The 17,384-nt window shown below is 37.8% G+C and overlaps 3 protein-coding genes and 1 pseudogene across 5 annotated transcripts; 1 reads left to right on the top strand and 3 right to left on the bottom strand.

Moving 5' to 3' along the window:
- Positions 1 to 628: 628 nt before the first annotated feature.
- Positions 629 to 3,968, bottom strand: LOC149380524 (transcription termination factor MTEF18, mitochondrial pseudogene; annotated as a pseudogene). The gene is made up of 2 exons (XR_016294159.1): positions 3,545 to 3,968; positions 629 to 3,283 (listed from the first exon to the last, which is right to left on the bottom strand). The product of XR_016294159.1 is annotated as a transcription termination factor MTEF18, mitochondrial pseudogene (transcript).
- Positions 3,969 to 4,248: 280 nt separating this feature from the next.
- LOC149380523 (cyclic AMP-responsive element-binding protein) lies at positions 4,249 to 5,724 on the bottom strand. Its single transcript, XM_089603118.1, has 2 exons — positions 5,581 to 5,724; positions 4,249 to 4,931 (listed from the first exon to the last, which is right to left on the bottom strand). The coding sequence occupies exon 2, from the start codon at positions 4,922 to 4,924 to the stop codon at positions 4,469 to 4,471; it is 456 nt and encodes a 151-aa protein (XP_089459244.1). The 5' UTR covers positions 4,925 to 4,931; positions 5,581 to 5,724; the 3' UTR covers positions 4,249 to 4,468.
- Positions 5,725 to 9,369: 3,645 nt separating this feature from the next.
- LOC149380522 (TRP-like ion channel protein (Protein of unknown function, DUF599)) lies at positions 9,370 to 10,381 on the top strand. The gene is made up of 2 exons (XM_089603592.1): positions 9,370 to 9,593; positions 9,687 to 10,381. The coding sequence occupies exons 1-2, from the start codon at positions 9,432 to 9,434 to the stop codon at positions 10,269 to 10,271; spliced, it is 747 nt and encodes a 248-aa protein (XP_089459718.1). The 5' UTR covers positions 9,370 to 9,431; the 3' UTR covers positions 10,272 to 10,381.
- Positions 10,382 to 12,362: 1,981 nt separating this feature from the next.
- On the bottom strand, positions 12,363 to 16,816 carry LOC149380521 (DNA mismatch repair protein MutS, type 2). 2 transcript variants are annotated; one of them, XM_089604248.1, is made up of 18 exons: positions 16,501 to 16,815; positions 16,271 to 16,399; positions 16,017 to 16,184; positions 15,858 to 15,941; positions 15,711 to 15,761; positions 15,541 to 15,597; positions 15,376 to 15,461; positions 15,091 to 15,214; positions 14,944 to 15,003; positions 14,651 to 14,866; positions 14,425 to 14,572; positions 14,186 to 14,313; positions 14,024 to 14,071; positions 13,772 to 13,902; positions 13,623 to 13,705; positions 13,424 to 13,527; positions 13,288 to 13,358; positions 12,363 to 12,902 (listed from the first exon to the last, which is right to left on the bottom strand). In XM_089604248.1, exons 1-18 carry the CDS (start codon positions 16,738 to 16,740, stop codon positions 12,473 to 12,475), a joined length of 2,358 nt encoding a protein of 785 aa, XP_089460374.1. In that variant the 5' UTR covers positions 16,741 to 16,815; the 3' UTR covers positions 12,363 to 12,472. The 2 variants fall into 2 exon arrangements, with proteins under 2 accessions (XP_089460374.1, XP_089460373.1); XM_089604247.1 differs by having other exon boundaries at positions 14,425 to 14,866; positions 16,501 to 16,816.
- Positions 16,817 to 17,384: the final 568 nt, after the last annotated feature.

Genomic DNA, 17,384 nt, shown 5'->3' with positions numbered 1-17,384 from the left:
GATGAAAGGCTATTATTTACTCTAATTCATAGTTCATCACTATTTTTTATTTATTTAATTTTTTTTTGAGACTTGGTTCGGCAGTGAAGTCATTTATAGGGCTTGTCGGTGTAATATTTCATCTTTTTATGTTTTTATGTTCAAGTTTGAGAGCGAAAAAGATTGAGTTATTAGAGCATCTTAGCTAAATAGTATTTTTGCCACATAGATTTTCTAGAGCTAAATAGTTAAGCAACTAGCTTAAATTAGCCAATTTGCTTAGATTTGCTTAGCTAAATCAATAGCCAATATGCAAAACAATGGTTAAGCAACTAGCTAAACATTTTTGATATTTGCAAGCAAATCCCTACAATTCTTAAGCAATAAACCATTAAAGATGCTCTTATGTTTTTTTTTAGAGCGAAATGGAAAAAATGATATATTTAGCTTTTTTTTTTAATTTATTTACCGGTGGTCCTCAATTATTCTAGTTATGGCACATCAGTCCTTGAAGTATTTTTTTTTTTTTGTTATTCATACTTATCGCTAGATTTTGGCTTAATTCAACAAAAGGTTAGCGATGAAAGTTTGAATGTCTACTAACTGAACATTGGATGTAACGACAAAACATGAAATGAAAACTATCTCCTTTTTCAAATGCTTGGCAAAGATTGAAGCTGTAGAATAGTATGTCTCTAAGCTCATAGAATTATGAACATGTTGGCTGGTACATACAAGTACAACTACAAACAAGTAGAGTGATAAACTAAATGCACCAAGTTGATAAACAATAAACACACATATACCAAAGAAAGTAAACTATTAGCTCTTTCTCAGATAACATTCTAAATACAGTTTCGGAGCAGCTCGGTGAATGCTAAAAATGCGTGCTATGAACCTTTTTTCACTAGTATCAATTATGCTTTTAATTGAATAGTTCTTGGTGCACAAACCCGTCTGTCTTAGCCACGCAAAAATTCTGTGCCTGGGCTTAATCCGGTTCTCCAAGTCAAACAGTAAAAACCTTGGGAAACAATCAAGGTACTTTATGGAAGACCCCATTTCGTTGCACAAGTACTCGACTTTCTTGTCCACGAGCTCCGAGTTGACGCAAAAGATGCACGGTGCCATTTTCATCATCGAACAAATCTCGGAGTATCTGATACCGAGGCTGAGAAGATACTCGAACCGTTCTTGTAATCCGCTATTAATTGCGTGCAAGCCACACAATACATAAAGAGTCGATGCATTCTCTCCGAATCCGAGCCCCGTCAAGAAATCCAGTTTGGTCCTTATATTACTTCGAGATCTTTTGGACTCGAGCTTCTTCAAAGCATCATGAAACTTGTTATCATCCGAGTGATCAATGGCATAGGTTGCAAATATCTGGCCACCCAAACGCTCGATCTTATCGAAGAACCACTCGTGTAGATCCAAAGCCATCGCTATACCGGGCAAATTACCCATTTTATTTCTTCCGAAAACATGAGGGTACTTCGCACTCAAATACTGCGATTCTTTTGCGTCCATTCCAAAGTGTTCCAACAATCCCGACACCGATATCGCTGGCGTTTCGAGGTCGAGACCCAACAGCTCTGGATTCCGGAGGAGCAAATAGCCCACCTTGTCTTTCGGAGCACCAAACTTGCAAAAGTAGTCTGCTTTATCCTCTAAAGCCTGCTTTGGGAACTCAAAGAGAATTCGTTTCTCCCACACAGTTCCTCTCTCGCAACCCAACTCGTAAAGAAACCGAATCTTACAACAAACCTCGTACCAATCATCCACACAACCTCCATCATCGAATTCCTCAAAAACCCTCTTCAGATCCTGGAACAATGCCGCGAAATCGCGACTCAGTTCACCTTCTTCCCCGACCAACAGCTCAGGAAAAGCTAAGCACACACCAGCAATATGCAAATTGTGGAAACAACAATAGTCTCTGATCCCATCAAGCCTAGCCATCAATTCTCTTCTGGGTCTGCGAAAGATCGAAACTTTCTGGGAGTACAACTTCCCGAGAGTGTTCCAAGGAAACCCGAACTGAAAAAGCGTCACCGCTGCTTCGAGAACCGCCCCGCCATTCTCGGACAGGAAGAACCTGTCGCGAGGCAAGTAGCGGGGAATATCTCGGTGCTCTATGCCTATGCTTTCAAAGAAAAACTCAAACTCGTTGATGACTTGGTACCTGAGGGCATTCCTGATTGTGGCGGGAAAGCCCGGGACGGAGAATCGGAGGTTTCGGACGAGTTTGGAGAGACAGAAGAGAGAGTTCTTGGCGATTTGATCGGCGAAGAAGAAGGGAAGGCCTTGCGTGGCGTGGAGATACTCAGTGAGAGCCTTCTGAGACTCGTGGACGACGAAGAGCTTGTATTGGCGATGGATTTTGTTGGTGCAGCGGAGAGTTGGGGCTGAAGCCACGGCGGCGGAGGAGAAACTCCGGCGGAGAAGAGTGGAAAGGTGTTTTGTGGGAAAGGGCATTTATGGCTGTGCTTTGTTTTTTTTACAGTGAAAAGTGGCTGAGTGAAATACTTGAGCTTTTCTTTCATACAGGCATTGGTCGGGATTCAGCTCTTTTTTTTTTTTTGGCGTGTGATCTTTAGCTATTTAGGGCTCCTTTTTCTTTATATATAAAAAGAAAAAAAAAATTAAGTAAGAACCTTTGAATAGATTGCTTTCGAGAAATATGCAAGTTATTTATCAGCCGAAGGACGACCTTTTTGGGTTTGGCATCCTATCATTTATTATTCTGAGATTCCTTTCTTTTGCAGTTTAAGGGAATATAATGAACGCCAAATATCTCCCACATTTCCCAGCAAAAAAAATATATCTCCCATATTTCTTCCTCTCTCCCAAGATAGAATCATTTTAGCTTCTTTGCAGCCTTAAAATTCCCATTCTCGGAATAATACTGGCCACTGAAAGAAAGGGCATAAAAGTTGAACACTGACTACATCAAAATTCCTAATCTGTGCCTTTCAGAGAAGCAACTACTACTTTTTCATCATATAAACAGTTCAATTATCCAAGACGATGTCAAAATACAACCAAGTTTTGAAGAAGGTAAAAAAAAGGTATACATATCTCACAAGAGAAACTATGTGAACATCTGAAAATTACAAAATTTGAACATCAAGCTTTGTGCCCATTCGCGACTTCTAATCTCCTTCAGTCATTTTGCTCGAGACTTGGTTTGACTAACAGCAACGCCCTGGCACTCGTAACTTGGTTTCTTTAGCACATCAGTCGAGAACATTCAGATCATTGGTCATCTTTGCCACCAACACATTTCTCTTAGGCCTACACGCTGAAAGAATGTTAAAAAAAAAAAACAGTGAGAGTTTGCAGAACATTTTCGTGAAATTTTGAGTCATATTCAGAAATCCAAATTAATACAAGTTTTGTATTTGATAGTTAAATGGATGATGAGATGAGACCTGGGATTTATCCTTTCCTACAATCATCTGTTTACAATCCAAATTTTGGATTCAAACATACATTTCTTCCTACAAAAAAGACGAAGGAAAAAAAAAAGAGACACTAAACAAAGTAACAGAGAAGAGCGTACCATTTACTGAGCTCCACTCCGCGCCGAGAATGTCAAGCTTCGTCCTAGGTTCTGAACACAGAATCATTGCCTGAAAGAGAAACAAACAACAAATACACATCAGGAAACAGAGCTCATATCAGAAAACCAGACATAAACTATATTTGCACGTTCAAAAAAACTTATCATATCACAAATCCAAACATGAACGAAATCAAGTTAGCTTATACAACAAAACTTTTTTTGGTTTCTCCACAACAGCGCTTCCTGCGAAAAAAAGGGAATCAATTTAGAAATCCACACACTAGATCAAATCAGGGCCAGAAGACATGAAATAGAATTAGCAGCATTGGCACAAGTCTTGGAAACATCTTCAACCTGTGTCACACTGGTAAGAATATTACAATATCTTCCAATCAAGATAATCCCACCCAACTTAAATTACAGCACGGAACCTTATACATTATTCAAAAGCCCCACATAAACAAACCTGAAAATAATTCAATCATACATCATACAGAAAACGCAGACCATCAAGCATAAATCAAAGTAACAAAGGCAAAAGAATCCCAACCAAATGCGAGGCAATAGAATCCTAATAGATCAATACTACAAAACCAGCAGAGAACATAGCCCAAATTTTGGACTAATAAGAAAGAAGGGAATACGAGTATCATAAGCAATCGAACGCGCTCTAACTAATACGGCAAATCAATCTATTTGATTTTGAAAAGCTAGAATTGCATTAGAGAAGGCTAGAAATATAGATCGTCCCTACATACGGGCCGGACACATCAGGTCCACCACTTTAAGTTCTCACATAAAGTTCTATCATCAGAATGTCTCACAGAAAGAAAGAAAAGAAAAAAAAAGGACTTGAAAAGGAAAGACTCAAGACGATAAGCAATATAGTGTCTTTGCGATGTAAAGTAAGTGACTCTAATCTCAGTTAATGTCCATTCCGTCTCCGATTTGGCTGCAGATCGGGCTGACGGCGGAGAAGGATCTCTCGAACGGGGAAGGGTGAAACTGAGCGCTCCTTCTGCGCTTGAACGAACAGCTGTCGGCGGCGGACGATGATGAGCTGTCGGCGGCTTCGAACTTCCTGCGAACGCCTCTGACGGCGAGTTCTTCGATCTGAGTGAGAGGGAAAATCTTACCGCTGGCGCGGCATAGCGAGCTGTGGTTGTTGTCGCAGAGGATCCTCTGGTCGCAGTTCTTGTCGCAGATGTGGGTCAGCCCTGTGAGCTTGCAGCGGTACATGTTAGCGCAGATGTGCTCGTTCTCGCAGTTGGAGTCGCATTTGTGGGCCGAGGCGGGCCCGTCTCTGCCCAGAATGGTCGACAGGAAAACCACATTCGCAGGGGCTGCCACAACGCCGGTTACGCCACAAACCTCCATAGAGCTACTGCGAAATCGACAAGCTCTATATGTCAATTCCCCGGAGAATTTTCCCTTTTTAAATTTTTTTTTTTTTTATATAATTAATTCCATGAAATTTCAAGCTTCTTCGAGCCGGTAACCCCAAAAGAATTACAGATCCATCAAAAGTTTAGACCTTTCAGGCTTAAAACCCATTCGATTATCTCGGCAAGAGCAATTTTAGGCAAGTTTGTCTCTGCAGTCTGAATACAATTCCTTGTCTTCACAGTCCAAATTTTGTTTTCCTCGAGGAATTAACTTGGATCCATAGCATTATCAATCCAGAGAATCGCAGTACATAACGACTATATAATCAAGACACCAATAATAGAAAGAAAACACTCACAGATCACTTCTATTTTATCAGATCTGAAACACAGACGCAACTATATTGCAATTCCAAAGCTCCATTATAATTTAATGCTATTATTCCAACCACAAAGTTCGTGTTCTTTACATTTTTAACCGTGAAACGGACAAATTATACCTAATAAATTAAACTTAACAAAGCGCAGGTTTCAATTAATTCATATCACTATCAACCAACCACCTAAACACAAGTATCTCAAAAGTAAATTCTACCAAAAAAAATCAAATACAGAAAATCGACGAGAAAGGTAAGTCAAGCAACATACCTTTACGCGTCGAATCTGAAAGCCTGAAACTCCGAGAAAACTCCGAGCGTTCACCACCAAACTCTCTCTCTCTCTCTCTCTCTCTCTCAACAAAACCTAATTTCAACTAACTCAAAGAAAAACGTGAAAACAGAGCAGTCTGATCGTCCAGTATTTATAGCGGTTTTATTTTTTGGATCTTTATGCGTGTTGACGACGACCCAGTCTCTCACTAATTTACTGTTTTAGACACGCACTTCTTTCTCTTCTTCACTCCCAAATTCAGACACCAATCAGGGGGTACTCTTGTACTTTCAATTTCAAATTTAAGCATATTTCAAGTGATAATCCGTTTGGGCTTGACTTTTGTGTAAAGTGCACAGCGTTAAGGCAAAAACTTCGGATATAATTGCGATGATTTTTATTTGTATTTTTCTTAAAACATATTTTATATTAGTTTGGACCACTGTGTGTAGTACTATATTATCTCATGAATTATTTAACCATAGATTGGAATAGGATAGTCCTTTATTATTATTTTTTTTAATTCATAATATTGTATTGCTTGCAATTGCAACACTTTTTTTAATCTATATAAACTCACACACTTCAGTGGCTGGTGTTTTTATTCGACCCAATTGCTATAATTGCGAATTTTGTGGAAAAGAAAAATAAAACGTGGAACGGCTATCTCGCTAGAAAAGAAAAACTTTTAATTCAAAGGAGGATAACAATAGTAATAAAAAATAATAAGGATACAGTTTGTTTATTTAAAGCTGGAGAGTGAGAGTAAGACGGAGTTAGGATTCTCTATCACGTGTCCTATCCAACGGTTCTCTTTCGCTTTTCGGAGACTTTTTGTTTATATCTTTACCAGTCTTCGCTTGCCACGTGTAACACCTCTGCTGTTTGTTTACACCCACCAGATTTATCAGTCGGACACTTTATATTATGGGCCTAAATATTGGGCTCATGACTCTGCATGTTTGGGCCTTATCTAGAGAGAATTACATTTCCCTTTTAGAATTCCTTTCAAAAATTAACATTTCAAAACATATCCGAAAATATATAGCTTTTCAAATATTTAGAACAATATTACAGGGTTTTCAGTATACATACAATTAGAATAAATGTATAAAATAATGTATACTGATAAGAATGGCATAGTATACAAAACGATTAAATAAGAGAAAAATTGATACTTCACTATACACACGAGTATTTCGATATAAAATGACAACGCACGCTCTTTTCACAATAATTTCTAAAAATCCACTTTCGCGTGTAAGAGTTTGGATATTAGAACTAAGTAGATTATTTAAACAAAAATAAAAAAAAGCCAAATGAATTGCCTAAAAGGTTTAACATTTCTTATCATGTTTGTTTATTCATACATATTTAGATTTATGTAACACATTCCAAATACAGATATCAAATGTAGTTATTGGCCATAGCTTTAGAATGTTCGGAAACTGGAGAGTTGAGAAAACCAATTCTCTACCTACTCGCATATATATATCCGTAGTTTTTGTCGTTTGAGTTAAGAGGGTTGTTCAAAATCTCAATAAATTGTTTTGGTAGTGATTTAAATAGGTTCAATCCACCTACAATCGAAGCTTTATTTGCGGTTGTTAACTTAAAGCCAAATGAATTGTCAAAGTCATTTCTCTATTAGCATCACAATATGGTGTACCTTAATTAGAGGGGTGATAAAAAAACGGAAGTATTGAGTTATGGTCTTAATATTCGGTATTTTTCTTGGTCCATCACTATATGTTTGTAGACAAAAACTCATAGACTTTAGTTAAACACCTAAAAATAAAATAAAGAATCAAATAAAATAAAAACTCAATGAACTTTTGTTTTTTCATTACCGGAACTCACATTTTTTATTTGAGTCACCTAGTAGTGACCTATCATTTGTTTAAAAAAGACACGTGATTACTAGCACTTTTTTAATATAGTGGTAGTGATACACTACCTTCAAAGTGCATATCGTGAATTTAATTTCCACCGAGCAGGTGTAATTAGAAAGAAAAAAAAATAATACATGCATGGAATTACTAGTCCCTTTGTGTTCCCTAAATTTTTCTTTTACGCCTTCACAAGTAGTCCATGTACTTCAAATTTTTTGTACATATGGGAAATTTCTTAAATTCCCTTCATAATTTTTTTTTAAAAACAAAAGATCAATTGTTCCATCTGTTTAACCTTGTTTATTGGGGGTAATAAAATGGTAATTTCATGTATAAAATTATCATGAAATATGTTATATCAAGTTTTTGTTTAAAATAATTGGAAATCGCACACTCAAGATTTTGTTCAAATATTTTTTTGTTATGATTTTGGCACATGAACTAACCATTTTACCTTGATGAAAACTACATAGTATGTCACATACTCTTGTGGGTGTTGCTGCGTAGTTGATAAGTTGTCTATATCTTAATTATTTAAATAACTTATTCCACCATATTTTGCGTCTCGAATCTCAATCACTCATAATTACACATGTTTGTGTCTCGATGATTTTTAATGCATTTAAGGGTGATTTGCAGGAGATGAATAGATAAGGCTTTTGAGCTGGAAGAAATAAAAGATACATGCAAAAGAGAGAGGGAAAAGAGCAAAAAAAAAAAAAAAAAAGCCCCACAAGAAGAATTGGGCTGGGCCCAAAGCAACATCATGGGCCCATGTACAGAGATGGTCAAAGGGAAGTGATTTAAATCGATTTGGCCCAACTAAGATTGTTTTGTTATTTGGTCGTTTTGCTAATCTCAATTTTCTAAATCGCTTAGAACAATCAAATTTAACTTAGAGAGGGATTTTAGAGCGGACAGAACCACACGCCCCTCGCAATCTTCAAGGAATGATTATGAAATACAATTTTCCTTTTATTGCTTAAGTGATAACTTGACTATCATATTATTATTCATTATGAAACAAATCTTCCATGAAGAGAGATGGTGATGATTCATGACATATTTCAAAATATAAAATGCGCAAACTGTGCAGATACAATGCATTACTAACTGGCAGGTCAGTAATAATTCCTGTAATGGAAGCCCCACTGAACGGTAATAAATAATATATATGTTAAATTAACGATTGTTAATGTGTCGCACGAGATTTAATTGATTTATAATAAGCGAGAGGGAAAGCGCAAGGAAAGTTCTGTATGGCACGCACTAGGCTATTATTCCTACTTTTGCTGTGGCGGTAATTTAGTCTAAATTCCAAACTCTAAATGAACACATCGTCAAAATATTACATCAAGTCAATCGCTAAAGTGGACTGTTGTTGAGTTGAGCCATTAATTGAATATATAAATAAATATAAATATAAACTTTATTATGAGGCGATTACGTTCAAAGTGGATTCTCTGAGCAATAAATAAACATATCAGAATATCCCAATTTGTTGTATATGAGTGTACAATATTCCAATGTGGGGTGTTGGTTGGTGGTGCAGATATTATATTTATTCCGATTCTATTTCTAATATGACTGGCAAAATCTAAATAGAAAATCTAAAATTTATGAGTCAATTTATTTGGGCATATATAATATTATAGAAAGAAATCGAAAAAGCAAATAGAAAGAAAAGAAAAAAAGATGAAGTGCGTGCGTGTTTTGGCGAAAAATAACACGTATGAATCCCATGAATATGTCTCTATCGTTAATGTATTTAAATTTAATAATTAAATGAAGGCCTAAATATGTGTGAACTGTGAACTCGCTCTCTCTCATAAAATCATAATAAGTAGAGATAGCATATTTACAGGCTCACAAAAGTCACACACGTCTTTCTTTTCTCTTCTCTCTTATCTCTCTGTGCGTGTGTGTGTGTGGAATTAATACAACCAAAGAAGATCAATGGAGAGAAAGGTTCTTGATTTCATTCTGGTTCCGTTAGGTCTGTTAGTTATGACGGCGTATCACGTGTGGCTCTTCTACAGAGTCGTCAAACACCCCGCCAAGACCGTCATCGGAGTCAACGCCATCAACCGCCGTTACTGGGTCCAAGCCATGATGGAGGTAATAATAATCTGATTCTCTCTCTCTTCCCTTTTTTCTTTTTCTTTTTTTCTCTATTTTCAAGAATGAATTGAATCCCATGACGTCATACAGGACACGTCAAAGAACGGGGTTTTGTCGGTACAGACGCTTCGGAACAACATAATGGCGTCGACTCTGTTGGCGTCGACGGCGATAATGCTGAGCTCGCTGATCGCCGTCCTGATGGCCAACGCCGGCAGAGATTCCGCCGGAGAGAGCTTCTTCAACTTCGGCGGCGGAGACAAGAGCCTCGCCGGGTCGTCGGTGAAGTACTTTTGCATTCTGTCGTGCTTTCTGGTCGCGTTCTTGCTCAACGTCCAGTCCATCAGGTACTTCAGCCACGCCAGCATTCTCATCAACGTCCCGTTCAAGAAAATCTTCGCAGGCATGGCGTCTGAGGATCACGCGCGGTTGACCGTTGACTACGTGACCAGGAGCGTCAACCGAGGGAGCTACTTCTGGTCGCTGGGCCTGAGGGCTTTCTACTTCTCTTTGCCGCTCTTTTTGTGGATCTTCGGCTCTGTTCCCATGTTCCTCTCTTGCTTCGTTCTCGTGCTGTTGCTCTATTTCTTGGACGTCACGTTTGAGTGCCAGTGGGTCGTTGCCATCTCCGACGAGCCCAAATCTTGTCCTGCTGACGTGGAACGTGGGAACTGACCAACTTCCTTCTCATTGGTCGACCAGATTCAAAGAGTTTCAATCCAAGTTGAACCATCTTGAGTCTCTCTCTCTCTCTCTCTCTCTCTCTCTCTCTCTCTCTCTCTCTCTCTCTCTCTCTCTCTGCCTCCTCCTTTATATACATTATATTACATGATATGTAGTTTTGATAATAATAAATAAAAGTATGTGATCTTTTCTTGACCTCTAATGTTTTCTTGGAAGGTATACATTACATACTATGTATATAATGCTCTCAAATATACATATATATATATACACAGTGACGGAGCCAGAAAAGCCCATCAGGGGGCTAATTTGAAAAAAAAATTTCAAGAGAGCTTGATTGTAAAAAATTTATAAAAATTAGGCCAAAAGTATAAATTTTCAAGGGAAAAAAATGTAATTTTTTTTAAAATAGGTAAAAAGTGTAAAAAAAAAAAATTGAGGGGTGGCTTAAGCCCCTGCTGGGCCTATACTGGCTCCATATATATATATATATATATATATATATATAAAGTATCAAACACAACGAAAAATTCAAAACTAGAATAGAATAAGCGTAAAACTTCTGACCAATGGAATATAACTACACATTGAAATTTTAATATTGGAAGGCTAATTTTTAATGTAAGATAAAAAGGAAAAAAAAGTTGAATAATGTTAATAATATATATTTTTTAAAAGGTGGCTATAAAGCCACATGTTATTCTAAAAGCATATATTAAGTCATATGTTAAGACTCCTAACAACATATATTAAGTTATGTAGTTCTTTTTTATTGCTATTAAATTTTGAAACAACTTTTGTTTAAACTTTAAACATGGTATTATTAACAATCTATTGAATAGTTAAATTCTCTATTTCTTTGTTTCTAGTACAATAGTTCTTCTAGTAAGCATTGGGTGTATGTACAGTGTATGAGAAGAAATAAAGAGAAACGAAATATTCTGAGTTACCTGGAGACGGGTTCATATATACAAGAAAACATCGAATGAATATAGACTCAAACTCAATACTTAATGTGGACAGCTTTTTAAATTTTTGGGGGGTGTGTAAAGAGTGACATTGACCACGGAGATTCCGTTTTAATTGCATGCGTGTGGTAGAAAGAAATAGGCTTAGACTCCTTTATATCACTGTAAACTAGGCTTAGGCTAATTAATAGGGCATACGTTTCCCATTCACATCGCATTTTGGGAACCAAACATAAAAAAAAGGCTGATTTTGGCAGATTTGTTGTGGTGATCAATCTATGGGGTTTCATTAGCTAAAAACACATAGATTAATTTATTGATATCTTAATATAATCTGATTTTATTTCATGATAATGATGTTGTGTTCTTCTAGTTCTTCTACCTGCTGAGAGTGACAAGAAAGTCTTGCATTGCAATTTATTATTCCTTTACACGTCACTCTCATGCATAGGAGCTATTCATTTTTGCCTCTCAAGTCTCGATGAATACATTCAAAAAACAAAAATGACAATTGCTGATTTTGTAACCCCAAGAATTTGAGCTTTTTTCGTAGACAGTGGTATAATTTGTACAACCCCGACGAGTTGATTACAGTATTAGAATTCAAGTCGGTAATCAATAGTTAGCTCAGCCTAATGGGCTCGGAATTGTACTATTTCATACTTGACATTGACTGACTATTGTTGTATGAACTCGTCTTTGGGCAGCCTCAGCAATCTCATGTTTGCGGACCAAATTTTTAACTTGCAAATCTGAATCTGAACGGTACAAATCGATATCGGTGTTGGAATTTTTACAACTCATCAATCAAGATAATCGGTATATTATAGTCGGTAACTTCGATATCGGATATCCGGTATTTTAATCCTTACCATGTAGCCACAAAGTCCTACATTACATTGAATTATTCTGTACAATTCACTCTCATTCGTCGTTCAGCAAAAGTGCTAAGTAAATTTGGCTCTCAATAAATAAATTTATAAAACAGGGTACTCTAAAGTCTAAAGTCTAAATCAGATTTTACTTTCCGTCGAACTTTAATCTTCCTCTGTAAATTCCGGACTCTAAAACACAACCTTTATCTCTCGGGCTTTCACTCGAGTAGGTGCTCCGATGGGAAATATAACTTGGTTAAGTTTCATGTATCATATGTTGTTAATAATGTTTTGGAGGTGTAAGTAAACTCATCTAAAATGGGACATCAATGTCATGTAAGTGAGAGAGTTATGTGTGAACATCAAACAGTTTAAGTTTCAACCTCAAAACACCAGCTTGAACCACAATCTCTTGTCTGTCAATGTCCATTCCCACCACTTTTCCTTTCTTTCCCAGCGACACAATCGTCACCATATCCCCGACTTTCGGAGCCTTTGCTTTCCCTCCAACTTCATTAGATTTACCCGATAAACCTTGTTTCACAGAATTCGCCTTTTTCAGGGCTCGTTTACTATCCGGGGAAGAAGGTGAGCTCATCCGCGGCGGTTGGGGCTGAATCGCGGACGATCGCAGCTCTCTCGCCTTCCTGTGGAGCGCAGAGCGTGACATCGACGCAGCCTCGGAGATTACGCGCATCTTTCGGAATCTCTGATCGGCGCCGTGATCCGCGATCTTCCTTTTGGCCACCAAAAGCTTCTCGTAAAGGTTCCTCGAGATCCTGATAATCCAATAATGTATTACGACGGCAAACGAAACCAGTATTAATGATAACAAGAGATTTAGACGAACGCGACGTATGCTAAATTAAATAAATGTCTATTGACTCTCCTCATCGAGTCTAAAGAAATGCATAAATCGTGATCTATAACACCATTTTTTTTAAAAAAAATTGGTACCAGCGTGAAGCTGATTATTTTGGCCTACTTCTCATACAAGGTATATTTTTTTAAAAATTAACCGCAGTCAATAAAAAATCAAATTGCATATGAATTTTAAAAGAAAAGGAAACTAGACATTTATTTAATTTTTAAGACTTGCGTACGGACTTTTACCCACTCATCCCTTCTGATAATATTAAGACTAAAACGTGTTTAATGACTCACGAAAGGTAATGACGGGAATCTTCTAATAGCTCTCGATGCCTCTGCTTTAACCTCTCCATATTTAGTATGGTCTGTGTTAAAAAAAAATGTTAGAAATGAACCGATTTAGCAAGTGTGAACATATAATCTATCACACCTCATCAATCTCTGCACTAGCCGAGCCGTATAGTTCCCGGGCTTTCTCTACCACGGCGCTCGGTAGTCCTAACCTTTCAGCAATGTTTATCGCGTTCGAACGCCCTGCAAATCAGAATTTCGCTTTGGTTAAACAGTTGATAAAAAGTCACACATCGGTTTCGCATCGACAAAGTTTCAGTGTCATCGGAGCCAAAAACCTGGTACTCCCCAGAGAACCTTGTACGTGGGTTTGAGGTTCACATCATCGAATTCCATGCACGCATTTTCGAACACGTCGTTACTGCCAAAGAAAAATCTCGTAAAAAATCATAGTCTTCCAGGTTCTGCGTCGAGATTCTGGCTTTACCTGTATTTGAGGGTTTTGAGCTCGCCATGGTGCGTTGTGGCTATCGTCAACAGAGATCCGGACTCGGCAAAAGATTCGAGAAGTGACATTCCTAATGCCGCTCCTTCCACTGGATTCGTACCAGCCCCAACCTAAAATTGTTTTAAAATTTAACGGCACGAATGAAAATATTCCAATACATACAAAATTTTAATTTCTTCATCATAAAAAAAAAAAGAAGAAAAAAAAGTTGGTACGTTTCATCAACAATACCTCGTCTAAGAGCACCAATGACTGACTGGTCGATTGTGATTGAATGTCCTGCAATATGTATATTGTAATTTGTATGGATATTATACTTGAATTAATATACTTGTTTCCAAAAGAGAATATAAAAAATTATTGGCGTTAATCAGAGAACAAGATTTTACTGACGCTAATTTGTTTCAAGTGGCCCGAGAAGGTTGACAGAGATTGAGTCAAGGACTGTTCGTCACCGATGTCCGCAAACACAGAATCAAACCAAGGGAGTTGTACTGATTCAGAAGCTAAAACGTGAAGCCCTGAAATAAATAAATAATTAATAAATATGTATAGATACACACACACATATTATTGTATCTTATCATCAAGAACCTCGAAAGAAAGAAAAAAAGAAAAAGAAACATAAACACCTGATCTTGCCATCAGAGCAGCCAAGCCTAAAGTTTTCAAGCAGATAGTTTTACCGCCAGTGTTCGGCCCAGTTATAACCAAAACTCGAGTTTTGTCTTCTACAAAGAAATCTACAGGAACGGGGCGAGCTTGTTCGAGAGCAGAAACCTTAAAACAAGGAACAAATATACATAAATTTACACAACGCAGAGCACAAATTAGTATGTTACATATACATATCATTACCACAGAAGCGTTCTTTTTATCCTTCTTTGCCTGCCTTATCTTTTGCCTGTGCTGTTGAAGTAGCAACGGGTGATAAGCTTTCGGCATATACACCAACCACTCTCTTTTACTATCTATTTTTGAATTCTGGACTTTTGAATCCTCATTTCCCGATGGTGGAAATATACAAGGACATGATCCTCCGTATGAGATGCCAAAAGTCGCCCGGGAATTTACCTAAAACTCGAAAGAAATATCAAGAAAAAAAAATATTTTTTTAATATCAAAAGTACCTGAATGGTGGGGTCACTTACCACATCCAGTTCGACGACATTGTTCATCAGCATTTCGATGTCGTCGAGATCGTTTTGCATCTGAGAGTGAAGCAACAGAATTGAAATAGAATAGTGAGACGATTATAATTTCAAGAAAAGAGAAAAAGAGAAGCGTGATAGAGAGACCTTTGAGGCAAGCATTGAAAGTGCTTCAGCCTCGGCTTTAGCCACGGACTCTCTGGCTCGTTGCAAATCGTCATTTATGGAAACTACAGAGAGCGGCTCTACAACACTTCCACCGCCTGAACCACTACATCAATATGTTATGATTATCTCTCAGCTCAAAATAACAAAAATGAAAATACTTTTAACAAGAAGAAGATACAATAATGACCTCTTCTTACTAATCATGCTCAGGCACAGTACCTAATTCAAGATTGGATTTTAAGTTGAAGAGAAAAGTTTACTGACCTGGATAATAATAGACCCCTAAAACTAGTAGATCGATCAGAAGAACTCGACTTTACGCACCACCTTCCATTGACGTTGCACACTTCCTAAACCATTGACAACAGATTTAGAAAGAAAGAAAAAAAGGCCAATCTTTTCATTGCAAATTAAGAGACGGTCTTGTACCATTGAGGATGATTCACTCTTTTCGTTTCTAACCAGGCTGTCAATTACTTGATATACCTGAACCAAAACAGGATCGATCAGACGTATTTTTCGTTGCCTTTGTTTTTTCAGCATCGAAAACCGATGACACAAAGAAAAAGGACATGTTCGATTGAGCTCTTGGTTATTACCCTTCTCTCTAGTGTACGAACTTCTTCACGAGAGCGCTTCAGGTTTGGACTCTAAATCGAGGCGAGAAAGTTGCATAGTATACTAATATCACTATCCAAAATTAGAAATAAACAATAATATCGAAACTAGATTCACGAGTGACAAACCGCAGAGTCTTTAACAGAGCCATCTTCGTCTATTACTTTCTGTATCAACTTAACTAACGAACTATTAACAACAAATCCCAATATCTGCGCATAAAAGTCAGAAAAATCACATTAATTAACCAATGAGAGAAATTTGTGTTCTCTTAAATCCTCACTCACCACTTCAGTGAGAGGCATGAAACGCCGATGCCAATCGGAGTCTTCTTTGAGAGCCATTTTCAAGCCGACTTGTAAAGCATCGGCGTACTGAAGAAGAGACACGATCGCCATCGCTTCGTTCCCTTCCACGGGCAAGCTCCGGCGGGCGTGTCTCACACCGGATCGAACCTGTTCTCTCACAGAGACAATTCATCAAACACCTGGAAGGAAATAGTATATTTTCTCGCCAAACAAACACAAACGCGAATTCGAACCAGAGAGACATCGACGCCGGTGAAATCCAGAGAACAGCCTCCGTGCTTGATGATCTCGATCGCCGCGTTGGTTTCGTCCAAAAGCCTCAAGCTTTCTTCGTAGCTCTGGCCCAGAGACCATAGCTTTTCCTATCGAAGAAAAAAAAAAAAAAAAAAGAGAGAAAAAACCAATTAAAAAAACGCGAAATTCTCTGAATTTCAGCGGAAATAATTGTGGTCCAACTCCAAACCCTAGTTGCTTCACGTCCAAGCGAAGTTCTGGCGAAGGAAGCGACGGAGTCGCAGAGCTTGTCCCATTCCAAGACTCTGAGACTGTCGCGATGGACCGAATGCGGTTTCTTGGTGTCGTCTTGACGAAGAAGAGTCGTTGAAGAAGAAGGAGATAACGAAGAATGTGTGAAGAAAGCTCGGTGCTTGAGTCTGATAATGGCGGGACTGAAGGTTATGGAGATTGAGATTGATGATAGCATTTCTTCGACGGTTAAAAATGGCGGGTAGTTTTCATGTTTGAGGGAAGAAAGATTAGAAGAGAGAGAACGAGTGGCCTATAAATAAAGACCCTATTTTTAGGACTCAAAAACTCAAATTTTGGTTGGAGACATGTCATTTTTTTAATATTTTGTCACTTCAAGCAAGATGGTTTATTTTAGTGATCATTGATTTGATATATTTTCAATTCAACCGTATTAGAGTAGAGATGGATCGTTGGAAAAGCAAATCCGTGCAAAGACAATACAATTGTGAAGTAACAAAACATTTATTTGTCTAAGTTACATCATGTGTATGCAAAAAAAGAAAAATGAATCACAAATTAATTGCAAGTACAATGTAGCCTCGTATATCACCTCATTTCATTTTCCCTTCCCTCTCACTTCCAACAACAAATCAAGCAACAACACAAGGCTTAATTAGATACAACTTTGTCCTCCGATGAGGTTGGAGCCGGAGCCAAAGCTTGTTCGTCGACGACAACATTATTTGAATCCTCCGTCGGCTTGGTGTCCTCTTTTGGCTTTGTCTCTTCGGCCGGCTTTGTCTCATCGGCTTTAACTTCTTCTTCGTTTTCATCGGATTTGACTACTTCTTGAGCAACTTCTTTAGACACAACCTCAAC

Source organism: Urtica dioica, chromosome 12 (genome assembly GCF_054948205.1).
Source record: "Urtica dioica subsp. dioica isolate 48M chromosome 12, U.dioica_male_clone48M_v1_H2, whole genome shotgun sequence".
Taxonomy (NCBI): Eukaryota; Viridiplantae; Streptophyta; class Magnoliopsida; order Rosales; family Urticaceae; genus Urtica; species Urtica dioica.
This window is presented reverse-complemented; position numbering and strand designations above follow the sequence as displayed.

Coding starts and splice junctions, on each gene's coding strand:
- LOC149380523 (XM_089603118.1), bottom strand. CDS start 4,924: ATGGAGGTTTGTGGCGTAACCGGCGTTGTGGCAGCCCCTGCGAATGTG.
- LOC149380522 (XM_089603592.1), top strand. CDS start 9,432: ATGGAGAGAAAGGTTCTTGATTTCATTCTGGTTCCGTTAGGTCTGTTA. Junction 9,594..9,686: donor GGGTCCAAGCCATGATGGAG/GTAATAATAATC, acceptor GACGTCATACAG/GACACGTCAAAGAACGGGGT.
- LOC149380521 (XM_089604247.1), bottom strand. CDS start 16,740: ATGCTATCATCAATCTCAATCTCCATAACCTTCAGTCCCGCCATTATC. Junction 16,400..16,500: donor TTGGACGTGAAGCAACTAGG/GTTTGGAGTTGG, acceptor TTTCTTCGATAG/GAAAAGCTATGGTCTCTGGG. Junction 15,215..15,375: donor AGGGGTCTATTATTATCCAG/GTCAGTAAACTT, acceptor ATATTGATGTAG/TGGTTCAGGCGGTGGAAGTG.